This window comes from Nothobranchius furzeri, chromosome 14 (genome assembly GCF_043380555.1).
Source record: "Nothobranchius furzeri strain GRZ-AD chromosome 14, NfurGRZ-RIMD1, whole genome shotgun sequence".
Lineage (NCBI taxonomy): Eukaryota > Metazoa > Chordata > Actinopteri > Cyprinodontiformes > Nothobranchiidae > Nothobranchius > Nothobranchius furzeri.
Genome location: NC_091754.1, coordinates 56332924 through 56358525, shown reverse-complemented (window position 1 = coordinate 56358525; position 25602 = coordinate 56332924). Strand labels below are relative to the sequence as shown.

The window sequence follows — 25602 nt, the reverse complement described above, 5'->3', positions numbered from 1 at the left end:
CCGCAGAACAGCGTGTTGGATCCCCGGGGTGTAAAGACAATTCCCTCCGGTTCTTTCATTTTGTCAGGTGTGTTGAAGCCTGCTGGCATTCAGAAAGATCTTTCAAGATTTTCATGTGTGACTAGAATGGTTTAGGCAGACCATTATGGTACTAAAGTACCATTAACATTGACATTTCATCAGCTTATTTAATCCCCATTTACGTGTTCATTTCTTGCTCCAATGCAAACCATAATTATGCTGTTCCACAGCCTTATCAAAGTGTAATTACATTTTTAAAGAATAATAGTGGAACAAAAACAGGAATTCTGAGAGATCACTCATCTAAGAGGAAAGAAAAGTGATTTCACACCTCGATTGGTGAAGTTGGATCTCAGTGTGATACGTGTAAAAATCACCTCATGGATCAAAAATAATGAGCCAAACAAATCTAAGAGCATGTGAAGAAAAGAGGGAGAGCTGCAACTCTGACCTATCCTTTTAATCACAACCTTGCCGCGAGGCTATTCGTCTAGAAAGCTCCCGTGAGATGATAAAATGTTCCAAATAGCTCCAAACGGCTGCTGGCCCTGTCCAAACCCGACGCTCTCTCTGAAGTGAGCAGAAAGCCCGTTGGAAGCAAACCTGAGCTGAATTGCTCATGAATCAGGAAACACATTAGGAACACTAATTATGATTAAGAAAAAGCTGTCTGCATACTCAGCAGCGTGGAAATATTACCAGAGGAACCAGTCTTTGTGGACTGATAAACGGAAACTTTTTCAGATTTTTTTTGGGGGGGGGGGTCAGTTTTTTAAAACGTTTTCTCTCAGAGGATAGGTGGTCCTGCATCTGCTGGATGATTCTTTCTGTAAAGACAAGTAGTTTTCTTTTCCATTGTCGCCTCATAGCTACCACGGATGGAGGACTGAACTGAAGAGAAAATTTGATATGATCTTTTTTTACTAACTGGAATTTTTTGAATTTATAGTACGAATGGACCAAGTTTACTATGGATGTTTGAGCTGAAACTGACCTGATTGATGTGAAGTAGACCTGATTTCAGACTAGGTGCTAATGGCAGCTGTATTCACATTCATTTCACATTTAAGAATCAGAAAAAAGGACAAAGTTAAAGGGTGAGCAGTTACAGTGCAGAAGGTGCAGCATAAAGGTGGGCGGACACTGCGACTTTTTCAATCGTAGCGTTCAGCTTCAGCTCAAACCGTACGACTTCCCTGCAGAGCAAATCTCACAAGTCATGTGCTCACACTGTACGTCTGGTAGCAACACGTCGGACCTAAAAATATGCTAAAAATAGCAGTTTTTACACAACATGCCGAACTTTTTGGGTGTTGCTACTGATGTCTGTTGTCCTTCGGGAGTGCTGTAGGAGGACACTAGGGCTGGACGATAATTCAATAGTTCAATATATCTATCGATACACACGTGGTGCGATAGAAAAAAATGGGTTGATACAACTTTGATTAAAAAGTTTCCTTTTTTCATTATAACCTTTTCGCATTATAACCTATCACGTAGCTGCATACTAGACTCACTACTAACCAATCAAAACCACAGTCTCGGGCACGCCACCTCATCAGGCACTCCCCTCTCAAACCAAAACAGAGCAAGAGGCAGCAAGATGCCGGAGAGGCGGAGAAAAACAAAAAACAAAAATGAAATGGCCAGGGCTGCACATAAAATGTATTTTCTACAAATTTTAAATTTTTTTTTCAACAATTATTGATATTGATCAATATTAACACATTTTTAGCAATATACTTTTATTTACGGGGTTGGATGAGGAAAATGAAATGAAGAAGGTAATTCAATGTTTTGTGATCAGTTTACTTTTACATAAATACGGCAAACACGCTTTCTTGACAATTGTTGTCATTGTGTGAGTAAAAAATGTGTAGAAATAAAAACAAACGACATGTGTTAATAGGGAAATAGCTGGTGATGTTTGCACATGCGTCGTGAGCGGTTCTGTTACTTTTTGGGTCGCAGCTGCTCACAGCGCCGCTTCAACAGTGCGACTCACTCATGAGGGACGTGCAAAATATCAAACACGCCAGAAATCCGTGCGAGCTCACGATTGCTGATCGGTAGCTGGTGTACACCCAGCTTAAGAGATACTCAATCAAAGGCTGGTGAATTTGTGAATGTTCAACATTTTTATTTAAAAATTACTAATGAATTTAATAGAATTTTTAATTTTTGATTCGTTGCTATTAAGGCAATAAAAATAAACATTTTTAGATATTTTGTTTCAAACTTTTAGGAAACAAAGTCTGATTTAGATTGAAAGACCGCAAAGAACTGAGCCTGGTGCATGTGTGATATTCGCTTTTTTTCGATATCTAATAACGCTTAATTTCTAACAACGGTAAGAACTTATAACAATATATGTAGGGTTCCCCCCTCATAAAAGATAGACTAAATCATTTTAGGTAACATTACATTTCTTCTATCATGCATGCTTAATCAATATCTCTGCAAAATGACAATTTATGTTAGTCTATAGAAAATAGTACGGGTGTTCCAAAAAGGGTACTTCACAATTCGATTCAATTTCGATTATGGGAGCTTCGATTGTTCGATTATAATGATTTTTGGTTCGATTCGATTACTGGGACCACAATTCTTCGATTATTGACATTTTTAGTGCTTTTTTCATACAAGATTGTCTTCTTCTTTATCTACATTAGTAAATAAATAACCTATCAATTAATTCAGTTCCTCTAAAACTACTCTCTGTAAGTAAATACATTTTTTTAACATTGAACTATTTTTCAAAGACAAAGTCTTATTTTATGACTGTATGACGTGTAAATATTTGCACTTTGACCAACTTGCCTTCGATCAGGGAAAGCTTTATTTACACTAGTGTCCCCGCCATTGTTGGGAAACACTGAAAACAGGCAAGCCCTGGATTTAATGAGATAACTAATTCAAGTAAACAAGATTTTTACTTCCATCAAATTTATTTCATGGAAACTTAATGAGTCTGGCATATGATAACATTACAAAAAAGCTGCCATACAGATCAAAAGTGCATTCCTCAAAATAAAATAATCCAGCTTTTTCAGTCTGGAATATAGGTAACAGAAAAAACCTGCCATATTTGAAGGTAATATGTTGTATTTTTTCTGAACAAAAGTGCATAATTCAACTGAACATATATTCAGCCTGGAGCTTCAGTACAGTGAGGTGAACACAACAAAATAGAGCAGAGTGACACTCTAACTCATCTGTCCTCCCATACTCCCTCCCCTCCCTCTTGATCCGCTACATCCTCCTGTTGTGTGAGATGGGCAAATGTCAACATTGTGCTACTTTGACTCTCACTCATCTCGAGTTTGAAGAACGTGACTCACCAACTTCCACCCGTTCTTGTCCAATGCAAGAACAAAATGCGCCGTTACAGTAAAGAAGGATTTGGTGGCAACCGATGTCCACGCGTCGCATGGGAGCGCTATCCCGGTTGCCTTCTTCATGGACTCCAGAACGCTTGCTTTGGGTTCCTCGTAGAGGTGGGGGACTTATTTTTCTGCGAGGTGTTTTCGGTGAGGAAGTTTCCTGCGCGGCTCCATGGTGCGCACCACAAACCGAAACCCCCTGTTGTTTACTACTGAATACGGGCGTAGATCCGTCGCAATAAAAGTAGCTATTGCTTTTGTAATGCTCCTCGCCTTCTCTGAGTTCCTCGCTAGTTTGGAGACAGTCTCCAGGAAGGAGAAAGAGGTCAAAGAGGTAGTGCAACTCACTAAACAGTCCGGGCGGCGCGCGCGTTAAGGCTCCGGTTACGTGTTTTTTTTTTAGTACCGGCTTCGCAACAAAACTTTGATGTTACGTTTTTTTAAGCATCGACGTTCATTAATCGATGCCGAAACAACATGTTAAGCTTTTAGATGCATCGCCACATCGATTAATTGCACCCACCCCTAGAAAATAGTGCCATGATTAAAAGTCAAGTTTACACGTAATTTAAATACATGTGCAGAGGTCTCTAGTAGGAATAAATGCCTTGTAAGACATACTCAGGGGAAAAATAGCTCAGATGCTCCTGAGAAAGTTGCTTCAGACGACTAGCCTAGTGAACTAGACCAAATTCTTGCTTTGTAAAGTTTGGTGTAGGAACGCTCCACTGGGACCTATGCAGCCCCTAGCGACATTCTGGCTGGCCAATCACAGCTCTCTACAGGGGTTTCAAACACATAGAGAGCTATGAATGGTTTGTCATGGTGGGCCAATCATAGTGCTCTATCTGCTTTGTGAACAAATCACAGCACTTTATCCGTTTTGTGGGCCAATCAGGGCCCTCTATTCATCTGGTGGGCGGGATGATGCAACAGAGTGGAACAAGATGGCGACTGCTCATTTGAAACAGCTTTTACGTCAGTTTTGGGCTACTTGGACCTGGGCTTTAATAAGATCAGGAGCAGGTAGATGTATTTAAGTTCTTTTTTTTAGAAAAAAGGATGTATTTTTGCCTTTTTCAACAGCGGACCGCCTTGTTTACCAAGATCCATTGCGGTGAGGACGTCACATTGTTCATTATCCACTAGCCTGCGGAGATCGTTTGAAAGACAACGGGAGAACCCACCCCACGACCGAGAGCCGTCAATGGAGCCAGGCTATGAGACAACAGGATTTGGAGTCCCTTTTTCTGGTAATTGAACATCTCACCTCTGATTGGCCAGCAGCAACCAGACTCTTCTACTGACCACGTTTGCTCTGCAATGTTGATGTTTGATGAGTAGAAGACTATTTTCATGTTTAGCCTGCATGTCGAAGACCAGGTTCATTGAGAAACCATTTTTATATTTTTGAAAATGATCTGTCTCTCTGAGTTTTTCATGTAGGCTGAACATGATAATAGTATTCTATTCACAATTCCTGCATTAGCTTCTGATCAGAATTAATGTAAATTAGTTCAGAAAAGCCTGACAGATCTACGCTGCCACTTAACTTTTATGCACTCACCCATCTTGGATTGCGATGGGGAAGGCTGCTGCTGGGTTAGCGTCCAAGAAACAGCAGAGAACGTCTCAGCCAAAATAAGCTAACCGTTAGCATTAGCAACTCCACAACACAGCAGAACTCCTCCAGGCTTGTGCTATTTGCGGGGATAAAATATCAACATTGCAAAACAAACACTCAGTGGTAGAGTTATGTTGCTGTTGGTCAATCAGAGGTGAGATACCCTACCATACCAAATATGTCTAATTATCAATAAATAAGACCACAATTCCTGTCATTTGAAGCTACTGTCTCCTCCAGATGACTTCTACATCCTCGAAGAGGAGCACAGGAGCTTTTTTTCCCATAGAACAACTTGCAAGGCATTCATTCCTACTAGAGACCACTATAAATGTATTAAAATACATTTAAAATGTGTTTCTTTAGTGAACTTGGCCTTTAAAATTGTGATTTATGATTAAATGTAAGCAGAAAATAAAATCACAAATCTGCAATCAAACACGTGAAAAAGTCTTGATGATACCAAATCCTGTACACTGGTGAAAGAACTCGGCGGGAACGAAAAAGCCGTGGTCATGAAAAAACGGGATGGCTTCAACAACAGGATATTATAAACCACTTAAATATTTGATGTAAGCAAAAATGCACTTAAGAATAACGTTAGTCATCAAGAGTAAACACTAAGTTGTGAGAGGGTTTATTGATTTTTTCACTTAGAGGGGAACCTTTCTATAGGATACTTTTACCAGGAGAAAGGAGCTGACTGTTGATCTACAACAGGAACATCAGGTGGATTTTGCTACAGCTGAACTAAAAAGACTGTAGAATTAGAGTTCAGCTCACATCTCTAACACGCAACCGAGATCAAGTCCACACGTTAAATTAGACTTACTCTCTCACCCATAATTAAACACGAACCACACAATAAGAAACTTTTAAGGGATTTATTTTGTACCTGCGCTTGGTCAACACCCGGCCATGTGGGCTATAATGACCATGGCTTTTAGATGGAGAAACAGACCTCAACCAAATGTGTTATTGATTTCCATTAACCGGAGGCAAGTCGAGGGAGTAGGGAGTCCTTAGACACGGCCCGAGGTGCATTATCGTTATCACGATATGAAAGAATGTGTTCATTCCAGCATACCTGTGAATGTTTGGCAATGGATTTGGGATTCATTCACACCTTCTCACTTTTTAGTACAACTGTACACATACTCAAAATAATTCCCCAAACCCTAACCTTAAGACTGTGCTTTTTCCTCTATCATTCTGACCATCTTAATAGCGATAACACCTTGATAAATTCAAATCTAGTTTCAAGGGCTGACCTATTAAAGCGTAAAGGTACACTCAAGAGGCTTCAAAACCCTTAAACGGAGGATTCGGACTACAGGCTTTTTAATAACGTTCTGGTAATTCACAGTGAACCCATGGAAGGTGTTTTGTTGTTTTGTTGGATCTTGACATATGCGAGTTTGACTGATGTCAGGTTAACCACAGTACTTCCCACAAGAATGTGCTGATGACTGGGAATTTAAAGAGTGGAAGCTAATGAATCCTTGGGCAGCAATTAAGGACTTTGCTCACTGTGTATGGGTCCATCTGTATTTTATCATGGAAATGAACAAGGCTGCTATCTGAAGCAGTCAGCACAAATCAGCTGAATAAGTCGTCTTACCATGAGATTGATATTATTCTACTTTTTTTGTAATGTTTGTAGCATGAAATATCTTATTTGTAGAACACAAACCAGATCAGCGAATATTTAATAGCCTACACGGTTGACATATACATTAGCTTTTAGACAATTTGATCTTTTCTTCTTTTACACATTTTAACATAGCTAATAGATCAACCTGACATTAATTCATCACATTAAAACTTCATGACAATTTGGCACAAACTCCATCCTTATGTAAGATATAAAAATGCAGAGTAACTGCACTACAGACTGTCCTGGGGGTGACAAATTGTGCTAATCACATCCACACTTTCCGTCTCTGCAAAAAACAATGACATAAGGCAAGACGCCTGCCAATAACCATCAGTGGAGCTGGCCGGAATCTGCAAGTATGCACCAAATAAATTCAGAATGAGGATGCCTAAGTGATCGACAGTAAGCCTAAGTTTGTAAATTATTCTGATCTGGAGACCAGTGAAATCTTGGTTACATCTTTGATTTATTTTTGACTTTTAGAACAACACAGGCTACAATCGGCATCTACAAGAATTTGGTGACGTGCTAACTAGTGAGTGTTACATAAAGGTGTAATATGCTCAGGTTTTATTTGATGGAACATTTAGACGTTTTCGGTCTTTTGTCCTATTTGTCTCTAACAGATTGGTGAGATATCCAAACCTTATTTTCTAGATCTCAAATGTGTGTGATATGTGCTTTGAACATGTTGTTGTTCTGCCAGAGATCATTGAATCACCTGTAGGGAATGCTCTGTTAAGCCTGATTTATGCTTCTCCGTCTGTGTCAGTGCGGAGACACACCACGCCATTATCCGTCCTTGCGTAGGGCACGCAAGTACGTACGGAGTCGAGCCCACTTTTTTTAAACATCCGTCGAACGGGACGGATTACGCAAGCTTGTGATTGGTCAGGACGCCGCTGTTGTTTACAGCGCGGCCATTGCAAAGAGAGCCGAGGATAACTAGCGGCAGACACGGAGAAGCTTGAAGAATACCTCATGAAAAAACTAAAATTATGAACGTTTAATTCTCCCGTGACTGGAGGAGTGAAAAGATGCGCAGCAAGCGTTTTATTTGTGGACGGAAATGACAGGAAACGTGGGTTTAGAGGTGGGGAACGCATGAAGAGGTGGAGGGGGATGAGAGACAAATATATCCGTGTTAAAAGTCTCTTATATACACAAAAAACACAACATAAACACACGGTCTTGGACGATACATGACAGGATACAACAGAACAGCGCTACGCCCTCTGTTGTCCTGTCAGGCAATTGCTTTGCAACACTCTCCAGGAGACGGAGAAGTAAAAGAGCAAAACGCTTCCGTCAATCCGTGCGTGTCTGTCCCTTGCAGAGCTGATGGAGAAGCATAAACCAGGCTTTAGTCTGAGAACAGTGCATGTTCTCAGCGTGGCTCGACTTGGCTCTGCAAGGTTCTATGGCTTTTTCTACAAAATGCAATATATTTGTCTTGTTCCACTTATCTGGGCCCAGGTTTTAGAGCTCTAGTAAGGAAGCCTAGACTGCCCTCTCCCAAGCCACTTCCACCAGCCCCTACATAAAGATACCAAGGCATTCCTAGGCCTACCTAGTGACATAATCCCTCCTACATGCTGGTAAAGGTTCTCAGTCATCCAGGTCATGGCAATCCAAAGTGGGTTCAAATGAAGGCAGCTGTACTTCTTTGGTTTCTTGAAACGTTTCATTTCTCATCCAAGGAGCTTTGTTAATTCTGGCTGGGATATGAGAGGGTCGAGCTTATAAAATGTAGCTGTCTTTTGTTGCTTAACCAGCAGATACCCCTATGAATACCCCTTCTCCCTACTTCCCGATGAATCGTTGGAGTTGTTAGACTCTATTGTGTGGGACGCTTTGTAATGATTAAATGCATGAGGGTGTGACCTAGACAAACTGTATGGGAATTAGATTCATAGCTGCATTATAGGGAGCCTAAGTCACACCCATCTACTTCCGGACCACGGGTCCCCGGAAGAACGAAAAAATGAATGCAAGTCAATGGGGTTAAAAACTCTATTTTTTAATTCCGCTTGTTTTGTGCCATGGATTTCACAAATGATGTCCGTGAATTTTAAAGACACATTTTGATACCAAGAACGCGCTTATTTTCGAACAGGGGAAACGCGATTTTAGGTTTTGTGTGAAAATAAGTCCAGGACTACAAATGTGCTTCACAAAAGTGACGTCATCGAACCAGACACGGAGAAAACTGAGGGACAAGGGCTGTAAGTTCAGCAAACTTCCCACAGGAGGAAAGAACCACCATAAATATGGTCATGTGGTAAGTAGCAGCTACGCTAGGGGAGAGGAGATGATGTGGTGACGTCACATGTGACGTGCCGATTTCTGGTGTGTAATCATGCTAATTACGAACTTTTACAAGCTGATAAATCTCAAAGTACGTGACTGGCGTGGTCGAAACACCCATTATTAGTTTTCATTTAAATTGCAGTAGAACACGTATGATCCTGGTTCTAAGGCAAAGCGGATTAGAAAATAGCGTTTTTATCCCCATTAACTTGCATTCATTTTTTCGTTCTTCCGGGGACCCATGAGCCGACCGTCTTAGGCTCCCTATAGGTACTGGACTCCCAGCCTTTCCCCAGTCTTTTGCAAGTTCAAACGTGACTTTGGAGTAAACAAACATGGCAGAGGAGGAATGGGCGGCATTACTTTGCTTTCTGACTGAATATATGTCACATTGAAAAGGCAGCCTGCTTGTTTACCCTCGTAAATCAGACAAAGACAATCTGACATGTTTAAAAGCCCAAATGTCTCATCGGAGCAGTCCAGCATGCTTCTGAGCTGACCGGAGCACTCGTAAAACACAAAAAACGTAGGATTATCTGATGAGGTCATCTTTTGCATCTTTACGATAATAGTATCCTTAAGATTGTTGGATGGGAAGGAGCAGGTAAAAATCAGCATGATTATCCTGCCGTGTGAACTAGACTATACACAACTTAGAAGTGATAAACCTCAAAGCCAATTTAGAAACCTTGTGCTTACAAATCAGGGGACAGTTCCCATTCTGTACCCATGCTTGGTAATAAATTTATTCTAGCTCCTTTAAGCGATAGGTTGAAAACTAACAAAAGAGCTAGAAAACTTTAAATCAGGGCTTGGAACTTTTAACATGAGGAAATGGCTTTTCTAGTTTCTCAAAGCACCTCACTGAAGCGTAATTGGAGCCAGCATCACTAAGCTATTAGAAGAGTTGCCTCCTCAGGGACTTTGGTATTGAAATGCACATTCAGCCGCAGTGTTTGCCCCTTGAATCCCACAAATTACTAAGCCACGGCAGCACAGACACCTGTTTAATTCCATAGAAAACAAATTGCGATCCAGCTCCTAATTAGACTTTTCTCTCACTATGGAGTAAAAATCCATCAACACTCATATATTAAAGCCTAAGTGTCTTTCGTGGTTTACCACTAAAGTGTGTCAAAGGCACTATCATGTAAAAGATATAAAATATAATGTGTCTACATAAAATTACAAGAAACTATATTTTACTGTTTTTAGAGATTTCTACATTTAAAACAATGAATTACGAAAGTAAACTACTGTAGTCTTGAGGTCCTCATGGGGCACAAGATCAATAGATCCAACAGTTTATCCAAATGGGCTCAGGATTACAGTTCATCAGGATATTGACAAATAAACAAGGTCCATAAACACCACTACCCTGTCTGGACCCAAAGCTCATTTAAAATGGATTAGAGAAGAGTGATATTACAGGTGGGCAGTGTTGTGGAACAATAGTTAGAGCTGTTGACCTAACTGGTCCACATTCTAGCTAGGGCCTTTATGGTTGGCCTTTGTTAGCCTTCTTTGGTTGTGCTGGTGTCCCATCATAGTTGAAACATGACCATGTTGACTTGGTGGTTTTAAATTCACTGAAGGTTTCGGGAAGGCTCCAGCGTGTTTAGCTCAGCTGTATAAAAAATCCACCTGGTTTACTGGTCAAACTGGATTCCGCTGACCCGATGAAATAGTTATGATGAAAGAAGGCTTGATTTTGTCATCAGTAATGGCTCCATTATTGCTTAAGGTGCAATTTGTGGTTCACTATCTATTGTGATGGTCTACAAGGTCACGTTACCATCTAAAAAGTGACGTGTGTGTGGATTGTTCATTTCAACAACAAAGGCTCAAGGTCTCAACTCCCATTCTCAACTGGAGTTTCACAAAATAGTCAACAAAAAATGAACACAGACTGAGGTGAGGTAGAAAAATGTTTTCTAATCAAATCACATTACCTTGAATCGTAAGGGGCCAAAACATTTCCACTCCTAATGAAAACTGTGTTGAAGTCACTATTTTAGAGGTTTAGTTGCAGCTATTTTCCAGATGGTGAAATTTTCAACAAAGGCCTTATTGGCCCTTGGTGTGATAATGTGTAGCCTGCAGCAGCAATACAAAAACAGAAGACCACAGGCTGTTGAAACAGATTTTACACTTAGGCAAAAGATTTTGACTCATTCTAATCCCAACACTATAATAATAATAATAATTATAGAAATCTTGTGAAAAGAGATAATACAAAGTACTGATCTTTACTAAAAAGCAGACTAAGCACCAAATAAATATAGCAAATATTTTCTAAGAAAAAGAGGCTTTTCTCATTTTTGCTGCTCAGAAAAGAATAAAATGTATTATCCAAGAGCAGGAAAACATCAGTTTGACAAGTGTTTCTCACCCTGATGGGTGGGGGGCGTTGAGAGGGGCATGAGCATAGAAATTAATACGTAGAGGTCGCCATTTTTGGTGGGTTTCTCACTCTCCAAACCCAACTTGAGTCAATGCAGAGTGAGCAACTATGCCCATTTGTTGTGCAGCCTACGGTTGCAAAAACCGGCGTACTATTGTGTGTGTGTGTGTGTGTGTGTGTGTGTGTGTGTGTGTGTGTGTGTGTGTGTGTGTGTGTACATGTGTGTGTGTGTGTGTGTGTACATGGTGAGGACACATTTTGGCATCACCTCTAACATGGAAACATTTTGAAATTGTGAGGACATTTGCCAGGTCCTCACAGTGAAAAAACCCTAATAATTTGTTTTAGTGGTATGGTGTGAATTAACTTTTACCTGAGGTTAGGGTTAGGAATACAGCAATGTTGGTTAGGATTAATAAAAATGGGATTTGAAATGCACTCGCTGTCTAACCCCGGGTTTCCACGGGAGCCGTCAGCAGCACGTTACTGCAGCAGCACGTCTTGCTCGCGTAAGCTGCTGCTTGGCCCTTCCCACGAGACGCGAAGCAGCAGGGGAGCAGCTGTCACCGACCGAGCACGAAGTCACACGAGTGACTTCGTCAGTAAATACAACAACAAGCAGGAGAAAACTACATGATTTGTGTTTTATGTTCTGTCCGTTTTATAATCACCAATACGGACCTGAAAAACAAAGGAGACCGCTAGCTAGGTGATAACTTCTCACGGGGACGCACATTTAGTAACTTTTCTTAAAAGTAAAGCAACCGGAAGGCAGTACGTTCTTTATTCTGAAAATCTCGGGAGCTTCTCTCCATTTCTGCGTACGATTTCCTGTCTTTCCTACCCCAAAAATGTCGAACTTGACCCGTTTCAGAGGCGTCGCGCATAGAAAATAGAACCGGCGCGTAAAGGCCACGACATGCTGCTCCTGAGACGCGGCCAACTCGCGCTGCTGACGGCTCCAGTGGAAAAGGTTCTGTTGACCACAGCGGTTCCTATCAGCAGCTATGACATGCTGCTGCAGTAACGTGCTGCTGACGGCTCCCGTGGAAAGCCGGGGTTACACTCACTGAATGCTGGAAAAACTAACACTCTATGGGTTAGGCATACTAGAGTCATAAATGGACATCAATGAAGGGTCCTCACAAGTAAGATATACCAACATGTGTGTGTGCGTGCATGCGTGTGAAAGAAATTCCAATCAACCAACAAACTTATTTTTTATTACAATATAAAATTTGTTTATGTATATTTCAGTCATCATCCAATATGTCTGGTTTTGCTAAAAAGTTTAATAAAATGTAGTTTTTAGTTGGGTGAAAACCACCCTCAGTAGAAATCAACGCACTGGGGGTTAATTCAATTCAAAAATTCTTTATTAATCCCAGAGGGAAATTGATTGCTGTAGTAGCTCAGAATAATAATAATAATAATCAAGTCGTCAAAGAGTTGTTGTATATTACAATGGCTGTTGGCAGGAAGGATCTCCAGTAGCGGTCAGTGTTGCAGCAAAACTGAAGAAGCCTCTGACTGAAGACACTCTTCCGTTGTCGGACAGTCTTGTGAAGAGAATGCTCAGGGTTGTCCATCATTTTCTTGATTCTCTGGAGAATCCTTCTTTGCATTATCTCCTCCAGTGGTTCCACAGTTATCCCCAGAACAGAACCAGCCTTAGGCTGTTGAGCCTTTTCAGGTCCCTGCTTCTGATGCTGCTACCCCAACAGACGATGGCTGAAGAGATTACACTCTCAACAACAGACTTTTAGAAGATATGCAGCATCTTGCTACAGACATTGAAGAACCTAAGCATCCTCAAGAAGTGCAGTCTGCTGTGTCCCTTCTTGTAAACGGCTTCACTGTTCTTTCTCCAGTCCAGTCTGTTGTCCAGGTGAACTCCAAGGTATTTGTATTCCTCAACCACCTCCACTTCTTCTCCCATGATGGAAACAGTGTTTGACTCCACCCTGTTTCTTCTGAAGTCTAAAATCCTCTTCTTTGTTTTGTTCACATTCAAGGTCAGATGATTGTTTCCACACCATGCCACAAAGCGCTCCACCAGCTCTCTGTACTCAGCTTCCTGTCCATCTCTGATACACCCAACAACTGCAGAGTCATCCGAGTATTTCTGTAGATGACAGGTCTCTGATTTGTACTGGAAATCTGAGGTGTACAGGGTGAAAAGGAATGGTGAGAGTACACTCCCCTGTGGTGCTCCAATGTTACTGATCGCCTGGTTTGATGTGCAGTTCTTCAGACTCACAAACTGTGGTCTGTTTGTCAGGTAGTCTTTAATCCAGGCGATTGTTGAGGCCCCCACCTGTGTCTTCTGGAGTTTCTGGCAAAGTACATCAGGCTGAATTGTGTTAAATGCACTGGAGAAATCAAAGAACATGACCCTCACATTGCTGCCTGCTTTGTCCAGATGACAGTGGGTTGGTTGAAGCAGCTGGATGATGGCATTATTAACTCCAACTCCATGGCGATAAGCAAACTGCAGCGGGTCCTGATATGTTCTAGTTTGCTTATTCAGGTGGACCAACAGGAGTCCCTCCAGGACCTTCATGATGTGGAACGTCAGGGCAACCGGTCTGTAGTCGTCATTGACTGATGGGTGAGTTTCTTTGGAACTGGAACAAGGCAGGATGTCTTCCACAGGACTGGAACCTTCTCCTGGGCCAGGCTGAGGTTGAAGAGGTGCTGCAGAATCCCACAGAGTTGCTCTGCACAGGCCTTCAGTACTCTGGGGCTGACACCATCTGGACCTGCAGCCTTGTTCCTGTTCAGTCTCTCCAGCTGCCTCTTCACCTGACTTTTAGAGACAGATGGGGGGGGGGGGGGGGGGTAAATGGGGCAGCAGCATCTCCTGGCCTGGTTGAAAACAGATTTATAGAACCAGAAGAGTCCATGACTGCGTTAGAGGACAAAAAAGCTGGTGTGTGACAGGAAAACGTTGGATCAGAGGAGGATGGGATGTCTGATTGGCTGGGGACAGGCGAGGAGAATGCTGGGTTTGTTCCTGAACTGAACCTATTGAAAAACTTGTTCAGTTCATTGGCTGTGTCCAGGCTGCCATCTGTGCAATCCTTCCTCTGCTTGAAGCCTGTGATCTTCTTCATCCCTGAACAGACATCTCTGATATTGTTCCTCTGTAATTTGTTCTCCAGCTTTTTCCTGTATGCCTCCTTGCTGTCTCTGATCTTGATCTTCAGTTGCTTCTGTATACTCCTCAATGATTCCCTGTCTCCCTCCTTGAAGGCTATTTTTTTCTCATTTAGCAGATTCTTCAGTTCACTGGTGATCCAGGGTTTGTTATTAGCGAAGCATCTCGCTGTTCTGGTGGGTATGATGTTGTCCACACAGAAGTTTATATAGTCAGTGGTACATCCAGTCATGGCATTGATGTCCTCTTCATATCCTTGGCAAAGAGTCATCCAAACTGTGGTCTCAAAACAACCCTGCAGGGCTTCTTCAGCATCCTGTGACCATTTTCTCATAGTTCTTCTTGTCACAGGTTGCCTCTGAACAAGTGGTTTGTATTCTGAACAGAGAAAAATAAAATTGTGATCCGATTGTCCCAGAGGAGGTCTTGTTTTGGACATGTATGCATTCTTTACATTTGCATAACACAAATCCAATGCCTTGTTTTCTCTGGTGGAGCAGCTGACAAACTGTTGAAATGTTGGAAGTGTAGCAGAGAGCGAGGCATGATTAAAATCACCAGATATAGCCACAAATGCATTGGGGTGCTGGGTTTGTAGCTTAGCGACAACGGAACTGATGGCATCACATGTATTTTCAGCAATGGCTGAAGGTGGAATATAAACAGTTGCCAAGACAACACTGGTGAACTCTCTTGGCAAATAATAAGGGCGACAACTTATTGCCAAGAGTTCTACATCTGGGCTGCAGAGACAACATTTCACTGAAACATGACATGGATGGCACCATCTGTTGTTGACAAGCACTGCCACTCCACCTCCTTTTCTTTTCCCGCTCCTCTTCAGATCTCTTCTGCTCGTACAGTCAGGGATCCTGGCAGATAGATGCTGGAATCGGGGATATGGTCCTGCAGCCACGTCTCAGTGAAACACATAACAGTACACTGCCGATACTCTGGCTGAGTCCTTGAAAGGGCTTGGAGTTCATCCATCTTGTTGGCCAGTGATCTCACATTGCCCATTATGATCGATGGAAGAGATGGTTTGAATTTCCTCTTTCTCTGTCTCCATTTTGCTCCCGCTCTGCATCCACGCTTCTTGCATTTTAGCTCATTTGGGATTTGTGGCTTCAGTTGAGGTATTATTTCAGCCTTTCCAATGTTAATCAGCTGTTCCCGATTGTAAACCAGCTTGTTGCCATGATTACGCATCATAACAAATGCTCAAAAAGTGAAAAAAGTGAAAACATTTGCAGTAAAAATCCTCTACGCTTCACAGCACCAGAAACAGAAAAGTAAAAGGTCCAAAAAAATACAGTTTTTCTTAAGACGCTAGAAGAAAAAACTGTCCAAAAAGGCAAAACTTACATTTAGTTAACAGAGCTACTCCAACATGCAGCCACCCAGAGATGCACGATAATGGAATAAATAATGGGGACCGATCCAAGATGGCGGCCTGCTACTACACCAGCCTCCAGTCAATAAGTGGCAGCAGTACTCAGGCTGACAGGCCCAGCAAAAGAAGCAGCCTGTAAACACACAGTGCATCGAGCTGGACCTAGTTATGAAAGCCAGCATATGACAAAATATGACAAGGCCTACATAGCCTTCAGATTTACCATGAATACAGCTGGAAATTTGGAAAAATCCCAGTAGTTCCTGGTGAAGAAAATGCTTGGTATCCTTCAGATTGTTGGAAGGGGAGAATCAGGTCAAAGATCAGCATAATTATCTTGCTGTGTGAATCAGGCCTAAAGCTGAACCTGGCCATCCGTCATAGAGAGGCCATTTTGGCTCCTTGTGTCCAGGATGTGTTGGGTCGCAATCCACATCTGATGGCCACAGAAGAGGATTGTAACGTGAAAGCTCTACCCATCTAACAGGATTAGTACATTCCACAAAAACCTCTAACCATTTTGAATTATGAATGGCCTGAACAAAGTACTGCTATGCACCACACGTTACAAAGAAGCCCTGGTTCATTGAAGGGTTATACCTAAAAGTGCCTTTACTGTATACTTGAAGCACTGGTCCAATGTTTAATACACTATGGTGTGTATATTATTTAAATATGTTGACATACCTCTGTTATCTAAACAAATTTATTCCAGCATGATGTTAAAACTGCCCTGTAGTGAAAAAAATAAATTAGCATTTTGGACAGCACCCAAACTTTCCACAGAACTACTGTAAAACACGTTGGGTTTGTCTCAAAGGATTAATTAACAGTGAAATAAGATGCTCATGAACCGTGACTGGTATATCAAAGTCAGGGAGAAGAAAATCTGCATTCTGGACTCAATGTGCAAAACTACCTCAAGATTTATTCTATTGCAGTGATCAAGGAGTGAAGAGATGAGGATCTCCTCATTAAAAATAAATACGTACACAGTAGGAATCTCTGGACTGTGCAAAAGCAGCAGAACAAAGTTTTATCCAAGTCTTTGTTCAGCCTTCGTAGACTGTCTCCAAACTGCAATTATTTGATCCAACGGTTGTGATCATGCTGTGACAAGTCATATCACTGTGTAAACACCTAAAGGAAAGAAAATGCTAATTTGTTCCTACTGCGCACCTTTGTAGAAATTGGTTTCACTATCAGTGTGTGTGCAGTTCACCGCCGCTCTGCTGCAACACTTCTCCCAGCCTTGCTTTTATATTTTTCCCTCCATCCATAATGGGAATGCTCAACCAACCTCAGAAAAACTCTACACGTTTACTGCTTATGAAGTCCACTTCATGATAACTCACATGTGCCCAGAAGGACAGAGTGAACTCAGCAAAGTGCCACTTCGTATCAACAGGGAGCTGAGAGAGTCCAAGCAGGGCCAAGGTACGGATATGAATGTTGTTCCATTTCCGCAGAACCTCATCTGACCTGAACCGCTCTCAGGAGTCCACAATCATTACAACAATAAGACGTGTGTGTCACTTGTTTTTACAGCTGCTGCCTCAACATACCACACAACTTTAAACGGTGTAACAATCTTTTTCTTTAAAGAAATAACTCTTTTCATTAAAATGTTCATAAGTTATAGGATTCATCACCTGTTACTACCATGGATATCTACAGTTAATCATCAATGTTGGTCTCTCTTTAAATGCAGTTGTACTCTAACAAATATTCTGTGTTTTAACAGATTGTGATAAGGGATTCAAAGCCGGTGGGGGTGCCAGTGTACGTATGGCAGGTGCAGCCTTGTGATGTCATGTGGCAGCTCAACTCTACCAGACGACGCATTTCTCTGAGCTGAAACTTACATCGGTTCCCCCCAGTGTTGAGCTGCACAGAAACTGAACAATAGCGGCACAAAATGGGGATGACAGACAGCTTTGTTCTGAAGGTGCAGGAGGCGTACCACGGACTTGGTGCAGATGAGGCTTCGGTGATCACAACCATGGCTGTCTCTGGTGAGTCCATGTTTGGTTCGGTGCAGGAGGGAAGCGGGCTATCTTACCAACTACCAGTGAGGACGGCCCCCAGGACGCGTCCACACAAAGACAACCCTTCTCTCCCACAACTGTCACTCTCTCATTAAAGACTGGGACCCTCTGCATGTGCATTTGTGTTTACACAGAATATTTGTTAGAGTACAACTGCATTTAAAGAGACAAACATTGATGATTAACTTCACTTTACTCATATTAAAATAGAAGAGTAGAACAAGTAATGGAAAAAAAAGAACTCTAAACAATGTTGTGCTTCTGTCATAAGAAAGTCATAATTATGAGATACTAAGTCATAATAATAAGACAGTATCTCAGTATTATGAGATACTATCTCATTATTATGACTTAGCTAAGTCATAATTCCGAGATAGTATCTCATAATTATGAGATAGCTAAGTCATAATTATGAGACAGTACATACATACTAGCTAGGGATGTAAGAAAATATCGATATGGCAATATATCGCAATATTTTGTCCTGCAATATTATATTGGTATTAAAAAACTGAGTATGAAAGGATTACACTGACGCTAGAATCGAGACAAAAAGATCCGTAACTGTAGATTTGAGGTTTGTACCTGTAGAATGAAATTTGTGTTTTGAGAGTTTTGATTTCAAACTTGTACTTTGATTTTTTCAATATGGAAGTCTGCTAGTTACAAAACAAAAGTTTCATGTTTCTGAATGAATGTTTGATGTTACAAAATGATTAGTAAATGTACAAAATAAAAGTTTGATTTACAAAATAAAAAATACATGTACAAAATACAATGTTCCTGTTATAAAACAAGAAATACAAGTACGAATTGAGAATTACAAGTTACGAATCCAAAGTTACATGTGATGAAACATGTTCGAAGTTACAAAACTTGGTACAAGTTACGCTGAATATTGTCCCAATCCTAGCTCCATGAAAACGTCTGCCTGAATGTATCGCAAAATATTGTGATATATCGTATCATCTCCCTGTATTGTGATACATATTATCGCCAGAATTTTACCTATACACATCCATAATACCTTCCATATTCAAGTTTTAACTTCTTAATTGATCATTTTGAAGCTAAGAAGGAATTTTTTTTTTTTTTTTTTTGAGAAATCGGCCCAATTTTTATTATCATCCAGCTAGAGTTGAGCAAAAATCAGGAATCAGAAATTGGCCCCGCAAAACCAGAATCGGTGCATCTCAAATTATAGATTTTGAAACATTATCAACTATTTCAAGCTTGTTACTGCTCCTCGCACTGAGGCATCATAAAGAGCATTTCTCTAGTTATTTCTCACATTTTTACACCAGTTTTATCTGTTTCTCTTCTACGAGAAGTGAATCACATAACCAAAAGTAAATTTCTACTGCCTCAGAAGCTCAGCCCTGCAAAAAAAGACCCTAATCTCCAGTTCAACACATCGCACAATGTGTGATTCCACATGTGGTGGTGAGGGCAGGGTTTTAATTTCCTGTCATAACCCCTGAGAGCAACAACAAACATGCATATTCAGGTTCCCCATCGACCTGCAGAGACAGCAGGTCTCTGGTGAGGAAGGCTCAAATACATTTAGAGGAAATGGAGGCAGCGTTTGACTGCAGTTCTGATCAAACACCTAATACACCCCAACAGAATGAGCTCACACTGCTGCTGATGTTCACCCCCTCCTCACTGATATATTAGGTCTAGAGGAACCGAGAGGAGAGAATGACTGAATTATTTATGGGGAATGACTAATTCTTTTTTTCCCACTACTGCAGTCGAGACAGTGTAGAAATATTAAAAATAAAATTTCACCCATGTTCAAACCTCATTACCAAGTCTGCCTATGCGTTCAACTGGTGTCCTGATAGTGGACTCAGGGGGGCCTTATCTGTTCTGGAGCAGGGTTTAATCTCCTTTAGCGCCTCAGAATTAGAAGCAACCAAAACAAACACTCAGAATTAAACAGTTTTCACATCCCGTGCTTGTTGTTTTCTCTGGTTGTTGTATCACTCAGGGAAGAAGCTGTAAATATGTCTGCTTGGTGATTTATGGAGTACAGAGGGAGCTGAGGAAGTTGATTAACACAAGCATGGCTGCAAATCATTCTTCCATGTATAAAAAAAGCACAGTGGCCTGGGGTAGCACATGCCACCCTTGGAATCTTATTGGCCACCCCAGGTGCCACCACACTAATTTACCTTTAAATAGGCTTTTCATTGTCCACAAAAGGCTTGGGGGTAAAACAAAAAAAGCATAACCATTGGTGCCACCCATGCACAAAGTTGTGCCTCACCTGGGCCACCCCATTTTAAAAGATCTGGACACGCCACTGGCACAGTGGCATTAAAAAGGCTTTATTTTGTTGTTTTGTTTACACCACCCAGTTTAATAGCTGAGATTAAATTCTGCCATTTTTACTGATTATATTTTAATGAGGTGATCAGTCATAATTGGTAATTTAGTTTGGGGGGCTTTTATTTTGAAGGGCCGTCCTTAAACTGATGTATAGTGAGTAAAAAAAGTTACAAGAGCTAAAATAGAAACAAACGAGCGATTAAAATAAACACGTAGTAGGAAAACTGTTATTTGTATAATTAAAAAAACATGATAAATGTATAAGTTGTACTCTACTTATTTAACAGAAATAGAAGTAAGCGGCGGTTTTACCTCGGACTCCGAAAGCCTGGCTGGGGAGGACGGAGGTGTTGCTGCAGCTGATGTTGTAGTCGCTAACTTCCAGGCTGGTGTTGCCCAGCTCCCCGCAGCCCACGGAGAGGCTCCCGTTCTCCGGCTGAAGGGCCATCCTCTCGCCCGAGCCGCTTAGCTAATTACCGGAGCTAATTAGCGCCCCCTGCGCAGACCGCTCTTGTTTTGGTGAAAACTCGCGCAGGAATCAACTTGCTGCTGTCACCTTTTTCTTCATAACAGCCTGGAGGGAGAAAAAGAAAACACGGAGGCGGTGTAAATATACGAGGAAGAAGACAACTTGCAGAAGACCCAACGTGGAGTTTCTCACTTAACATGCAGTAACAGGAGAGCAGGCTGGCATGGTGGCGGCTCATGAGAGCTCCTGTAACTGTGGAGGAATGAGGCTGCCGAGCCGAGCTGCTCGGGGTAACTATGCAGCTCTCCTCTCTCTCACCCCCTCCCCTCACGGCTCTCGCCGTGCAGTTCAGTCCAGAGCTGCTAATAAACAGGATTACCACTGGCAGGAAAAGGCTCTTCTCTCTTTTCTTTTGTATTTGTACATGTGTCATTTATAGCTGTAGATAAAGGTTTAGTTCAACCTTATCAGTAGTCCGGCATCCCTTTTTGTGCACTAGTTTTCACTAAAGATGCACAGATTTGGAGTTTCAGAGCTGATGCAGAATCCTGAGTCTCGTGCTGTTCTCACCCGCCAATAGGGAGCCTATCTACTTCCGGACCATGGATTTCCGGAAGAACGAAAAAATGAATTCAAGTCAGTACATGCGAAGTGTAAACGTCCGATTTGTAGTCATGCTAATTATGAACTTTTACAAGCTGATCAATCTCAAAGTATGTGACAGGTGTGGTTGAAACACACATCATAACCCTTCATTTAAATTGAAGTACATGTGCGATTCAGGGCATAAGGCAAAGCGGATTAGAACATTTTTCTTTTAGCCCCGTTGACTTGCATTCGTTTTTTCCGTTCTTCTGGGGACCCATGAGTCGACCGGAAAGGGAGACTTGGGCTCCCTATCCGCTGTCATTTTAAAGTTATTGGCCAGACTCGGCATTAAAATTGTAGAAATTCAGTATAACTACACTTTACCATCTATATAAATATGAACTGGGTTCAGTTTTTCATTTTGTTAAGGAATTTTGTCATAAATCATTACAGAAAATCAAAATCCTCTCTTCCAGAGAAGAACTGTGTTCCGCCTACATCACTCCAACACGTAAAACAAGGTAGCTGAGGATTGTGAATAACTGTATTTTGTTTAAGTTCTAGTGATGGGAATTACGGCTCTTTTTAGAGAGCCGGTTCTTTTGGCTCAGCTCACCAAAAAGAGCCGGCACCCAAGTGGCTCCTCAGATTTTCTGTTGCGTAGAGTACATTTATAACCAAAATAATGCAAAACTATATGTAAAATTGTTGACTAATGTCAAAAAATGCAATATATCAAATATTTATAATTTCTATGGATTTAATAACTGAACACTTTCAGAAATCTCCACCTTCCGACTGCTGGCTCTCATTTTCTCACCGTCTTTGTCGCACTCTCCTCTCTCGCTCTCCTTTTTCCTCCTCATTCCCTCTGGTCTCCCTCCACCCGCATGTGCTCTGCTGTGTGTCTGAGTCTGATCCTCCCTCTTCCCCACCCCTACTGCTCTGCGTGTGGACAGTGTGGACACGCAGTTACACATGATGACCAATCGCCTGTAGCTTTCACCAAAGCAAGAGGGGAGGGGGGAGGGGAGGGGACGGCTCCCAATGACGAGCCGGCTCCCGTCGTTCACTTCAAAAGAGCCGGCTCTTAGAGCCAGTTCGTTCGCGACCGACACATCACTATTAAGTTTGTGCTCTTAATTATCACGGAAAATTGCATTTACAGCTGCAGCAAAAGGTCTGAGCCATATGCCCGTGTCCTACATGCATTTTTAAATAACATAGGTCTGATCTAAAATAATAACCTACATCTATAAAACCAACTAGAACCGCACCGGTACTTCTGGACTCAGAGTCCTGTTAGCATGACTGCAGCAAAACTGTTAACTGTGTTAGCTCCGATAAGGAATAAAACAAGTCATTTGGGAAAGCTACAACACACACACAGATATAATCTAAAAGATAATCCCCATATCAACAATAGATCCTCCATGGACCAGTAGAACTTCCGTGCCATCCTGGATTAGTGCAAACGAGTCAAACTAAGGAGTTACTCCAGCATCAGGAAGATGTATTCTGGTGAGCTATTAGTTATATATTTTCTGGAGTCACATCAATATATACAGGGAGCGGTAAAACTGGCAGTACACATATCTATAGGTTACTGAATTATAATGGGACACATGATGGAGCTAAGAGCAGCTGAGAACTTGTCAGCTTAGAGCTCCTGGTGGAGCACAGAAATGAAATATTTAACAAAAGTAAATGGTAAATGGCCTGTATCTGATATGGTGCCTTCTAGAGTCCTGGAATCCCCCAAGGCGCTTTACAACACAATCAGTCATTCACCCATTCACACACACATTCACTCACTGGTGGTGATGAGCTACAATGTAGCCACAGCTGCCCTGGGGCGCACTGACAGAGGCGAGGCTGCCGAGCACTGGCGCCACCGGTCCCTCCGACCACCACCAGCAGGCAACGTGGGTTCAGTGTCTTGCCCAAGGACACAACAACAGTGACAGACTGAGCGGGGCTCGAACCTGCAACCTTCCTATTACGAGGCGAGCACTTAGCTCCTGTGCCACCGTCGCCCTAAACAGACTGTACCGATTTTGGTTGTGAAGATGAACAGAATCCACCTCGATGTTCAAATCGGGTCACGGGTCTTCCGAGTCAAATGGTCTAAAACAGGGGTGTCGAACTCATTTTAGCTCAGGGGCCACATTGAGGGAAATCTAGTCCCAAGTGGGCCGGACCGGTAAATTAAAAAAAACTTTAGATTGTTTTCTTTGTTTTAATACAATCAATATAAAAAAGACTGGAGCCTGAGGACAGTGTAGTACAAGTACAACACCTGAAATGTACTTGAAAATTTGAAAAAAAAAAAATGTTTGACACCCCTGGTCTAAAACATGTCTGCACCTCCTGTAGTGATATTCAGCTAGCGGGATCGGAGTTCGGTTGAACGTCTACGGTAATCCAATATCCGTTCTTGTCGCGGTATCCCAGAGAAAATCCTTATCTGACTGACTAGCAGAGGCTTCAGAAGCTACATCTGACTGATGACACATTGTTCTCTGCTATAACGCTAACGCAGAAACACCAGAGTCCAGCGTTGTTTACTACAGCTGTTTCAGCAGAGCTCCTTGTGGAACGTCACCAACTGCCCAGGGCTTAGACCGGAAGTTAGTTTCTGTTTTTCCCGCGCCAGTCACAAACATCAGATTTTCTTGAAATTCCAGTCGTGAAAATCCCAAAACCTTTTTCTTCTGAGGTTTTAATACTTCTTTACACACGCCATTCAAAGGAAATTTGCCTCTAGCCGATATCTTTAAAGAATGATAACCCAGGCTTTCTGCTAAACAAGGAAACTTTGCGTAACACGCAACTAATAACCACCATTATTGATGTGTGAGTTTTAAGGTTGGGTGATTGGAAGAATTATTCGACCATCTGTGATAGGTAATGTACTTTCCCGAACATTTTTCATGAGCGATGTTTTTGTATGCCTATATGAATAAGTCTCACAGATGGGACATTGCAAACTTCTGTGTAAATTCTGCATCTTTTTTGCAACACTTGTTCTACATACATATACATATTACACATAATTTGAAAGCTAGGATTATTGTGTTTCCAATGATATATAGCAATCAAGGATTTAACCATAACTGTAAGTAAGTAAGTAAATTTTATTTATATAGTACTCATCACAGACAGAAAGTGCCACACAATGACCAAAGCAAAACAAAAACAAAACAAACAATAATGTCATAACATCATAAAGATCCTCAGTATCCTGCTCAACTTATCGGCAGCATTTGACACTGTCAACCATGGCTTCCTTTTGTCCACACTCTCTAGCGTGGGCATCACAGAGAAAGCACACGCCTGGTTTGAATCGTACCTCACAGGACGATCATTCAGTGTATCTTGGCTTGGATAATCCTCTACCGTGCACCATCTTGCCACAGGAGTCCCCCAGGGATCAGTACTAGGACCTCTTCTCTTTGCCATATACACCACCTCACTGGGTGAGATCATTCGATCACATGGCTTCTCCTACCACTGCTATGCAGATGACACCCAGCTCTATCTGTCATTTCCACCGGACCACCACACTGTCTCTGCACGAATATCAAACTGTCTCTCTGACATATCAAAATGGATGAAATCCCACCATCTCCAACTCAACCTCTCTAAAACTGAACTACTTGTCATCCCAGCAAAACCATCCATTCAGCACAATATCTCAATCCAAAATGACTTCCTATCTCTGACTCCTTCAAAGGCAGTTCAAAATCTGGGTGTTGTGATTGATGAACACCTGAGCTTTAAAGATCATGTTGCCTCTGTTGCCCGTTCATGCCGCTTTGCGCTGTATAACATACGAAAGATCAGACCATCCCTAACACAACATGCCACCCAGCTCCTGGTGCAATCTACTGTCATCTCCTGCCTCGATTACTGCAATGCCCTTCTAACTGGTCTTCCAGGCTGTACTGTGAGACCTCTTCAAATGGTCCAGAAGGCAGCGGCTCGTCTGGTCTTCAATCAGCCAAAAAGAGCACACGTCACCCCTCTGTTCATTGAGCTCCACTGGCTACCGCTAGCAGCACGCATCAAATTCAAATTGCTAACACTCGTATACAAAGTCCGAGATGGTACGGCCAGGGGCGCAGATAGGATATTCAAACTGGGGGGGACAAAGTTCCAATGTACCCTCCCCCAAACACATGCATGCACGCACACACACACACACACAC

At 41.9% G+C, this 25602-nt stretch overlaps 1 protein-coding gene across 1 annotated transcript in view; it reads right to left on the bottom strand.

Annotated features, from left to right (window-relative positions):
* The window catches only part of LOC107381016 (cholecystokinin receptor), a 64293-nt gene extending 42899 nt beyond the window's left edge, over window positions 1-21394 (bottom strand). Inside the window, exons 1-2 of the mRNA XM_015952477.3 lie at window positions 20996-21394; window positions 20647-20908 (exon numbers count right to left, since the gene is read on the bottom strand). Of these exons, the coding sequence (XP_015807963.1) occupies window positions 20647-20782 (136 nt within the window). The 5' untranslated portion in view covers window positions 20783-20908; window positions 20996-21394. The remainder of the gene's footprint in view (window positions 1-20646; window positions 20909-20995) is intronic.
* Between the last annotated feature and the right edge of the window lie 4208 nt (window positions 21395-25602).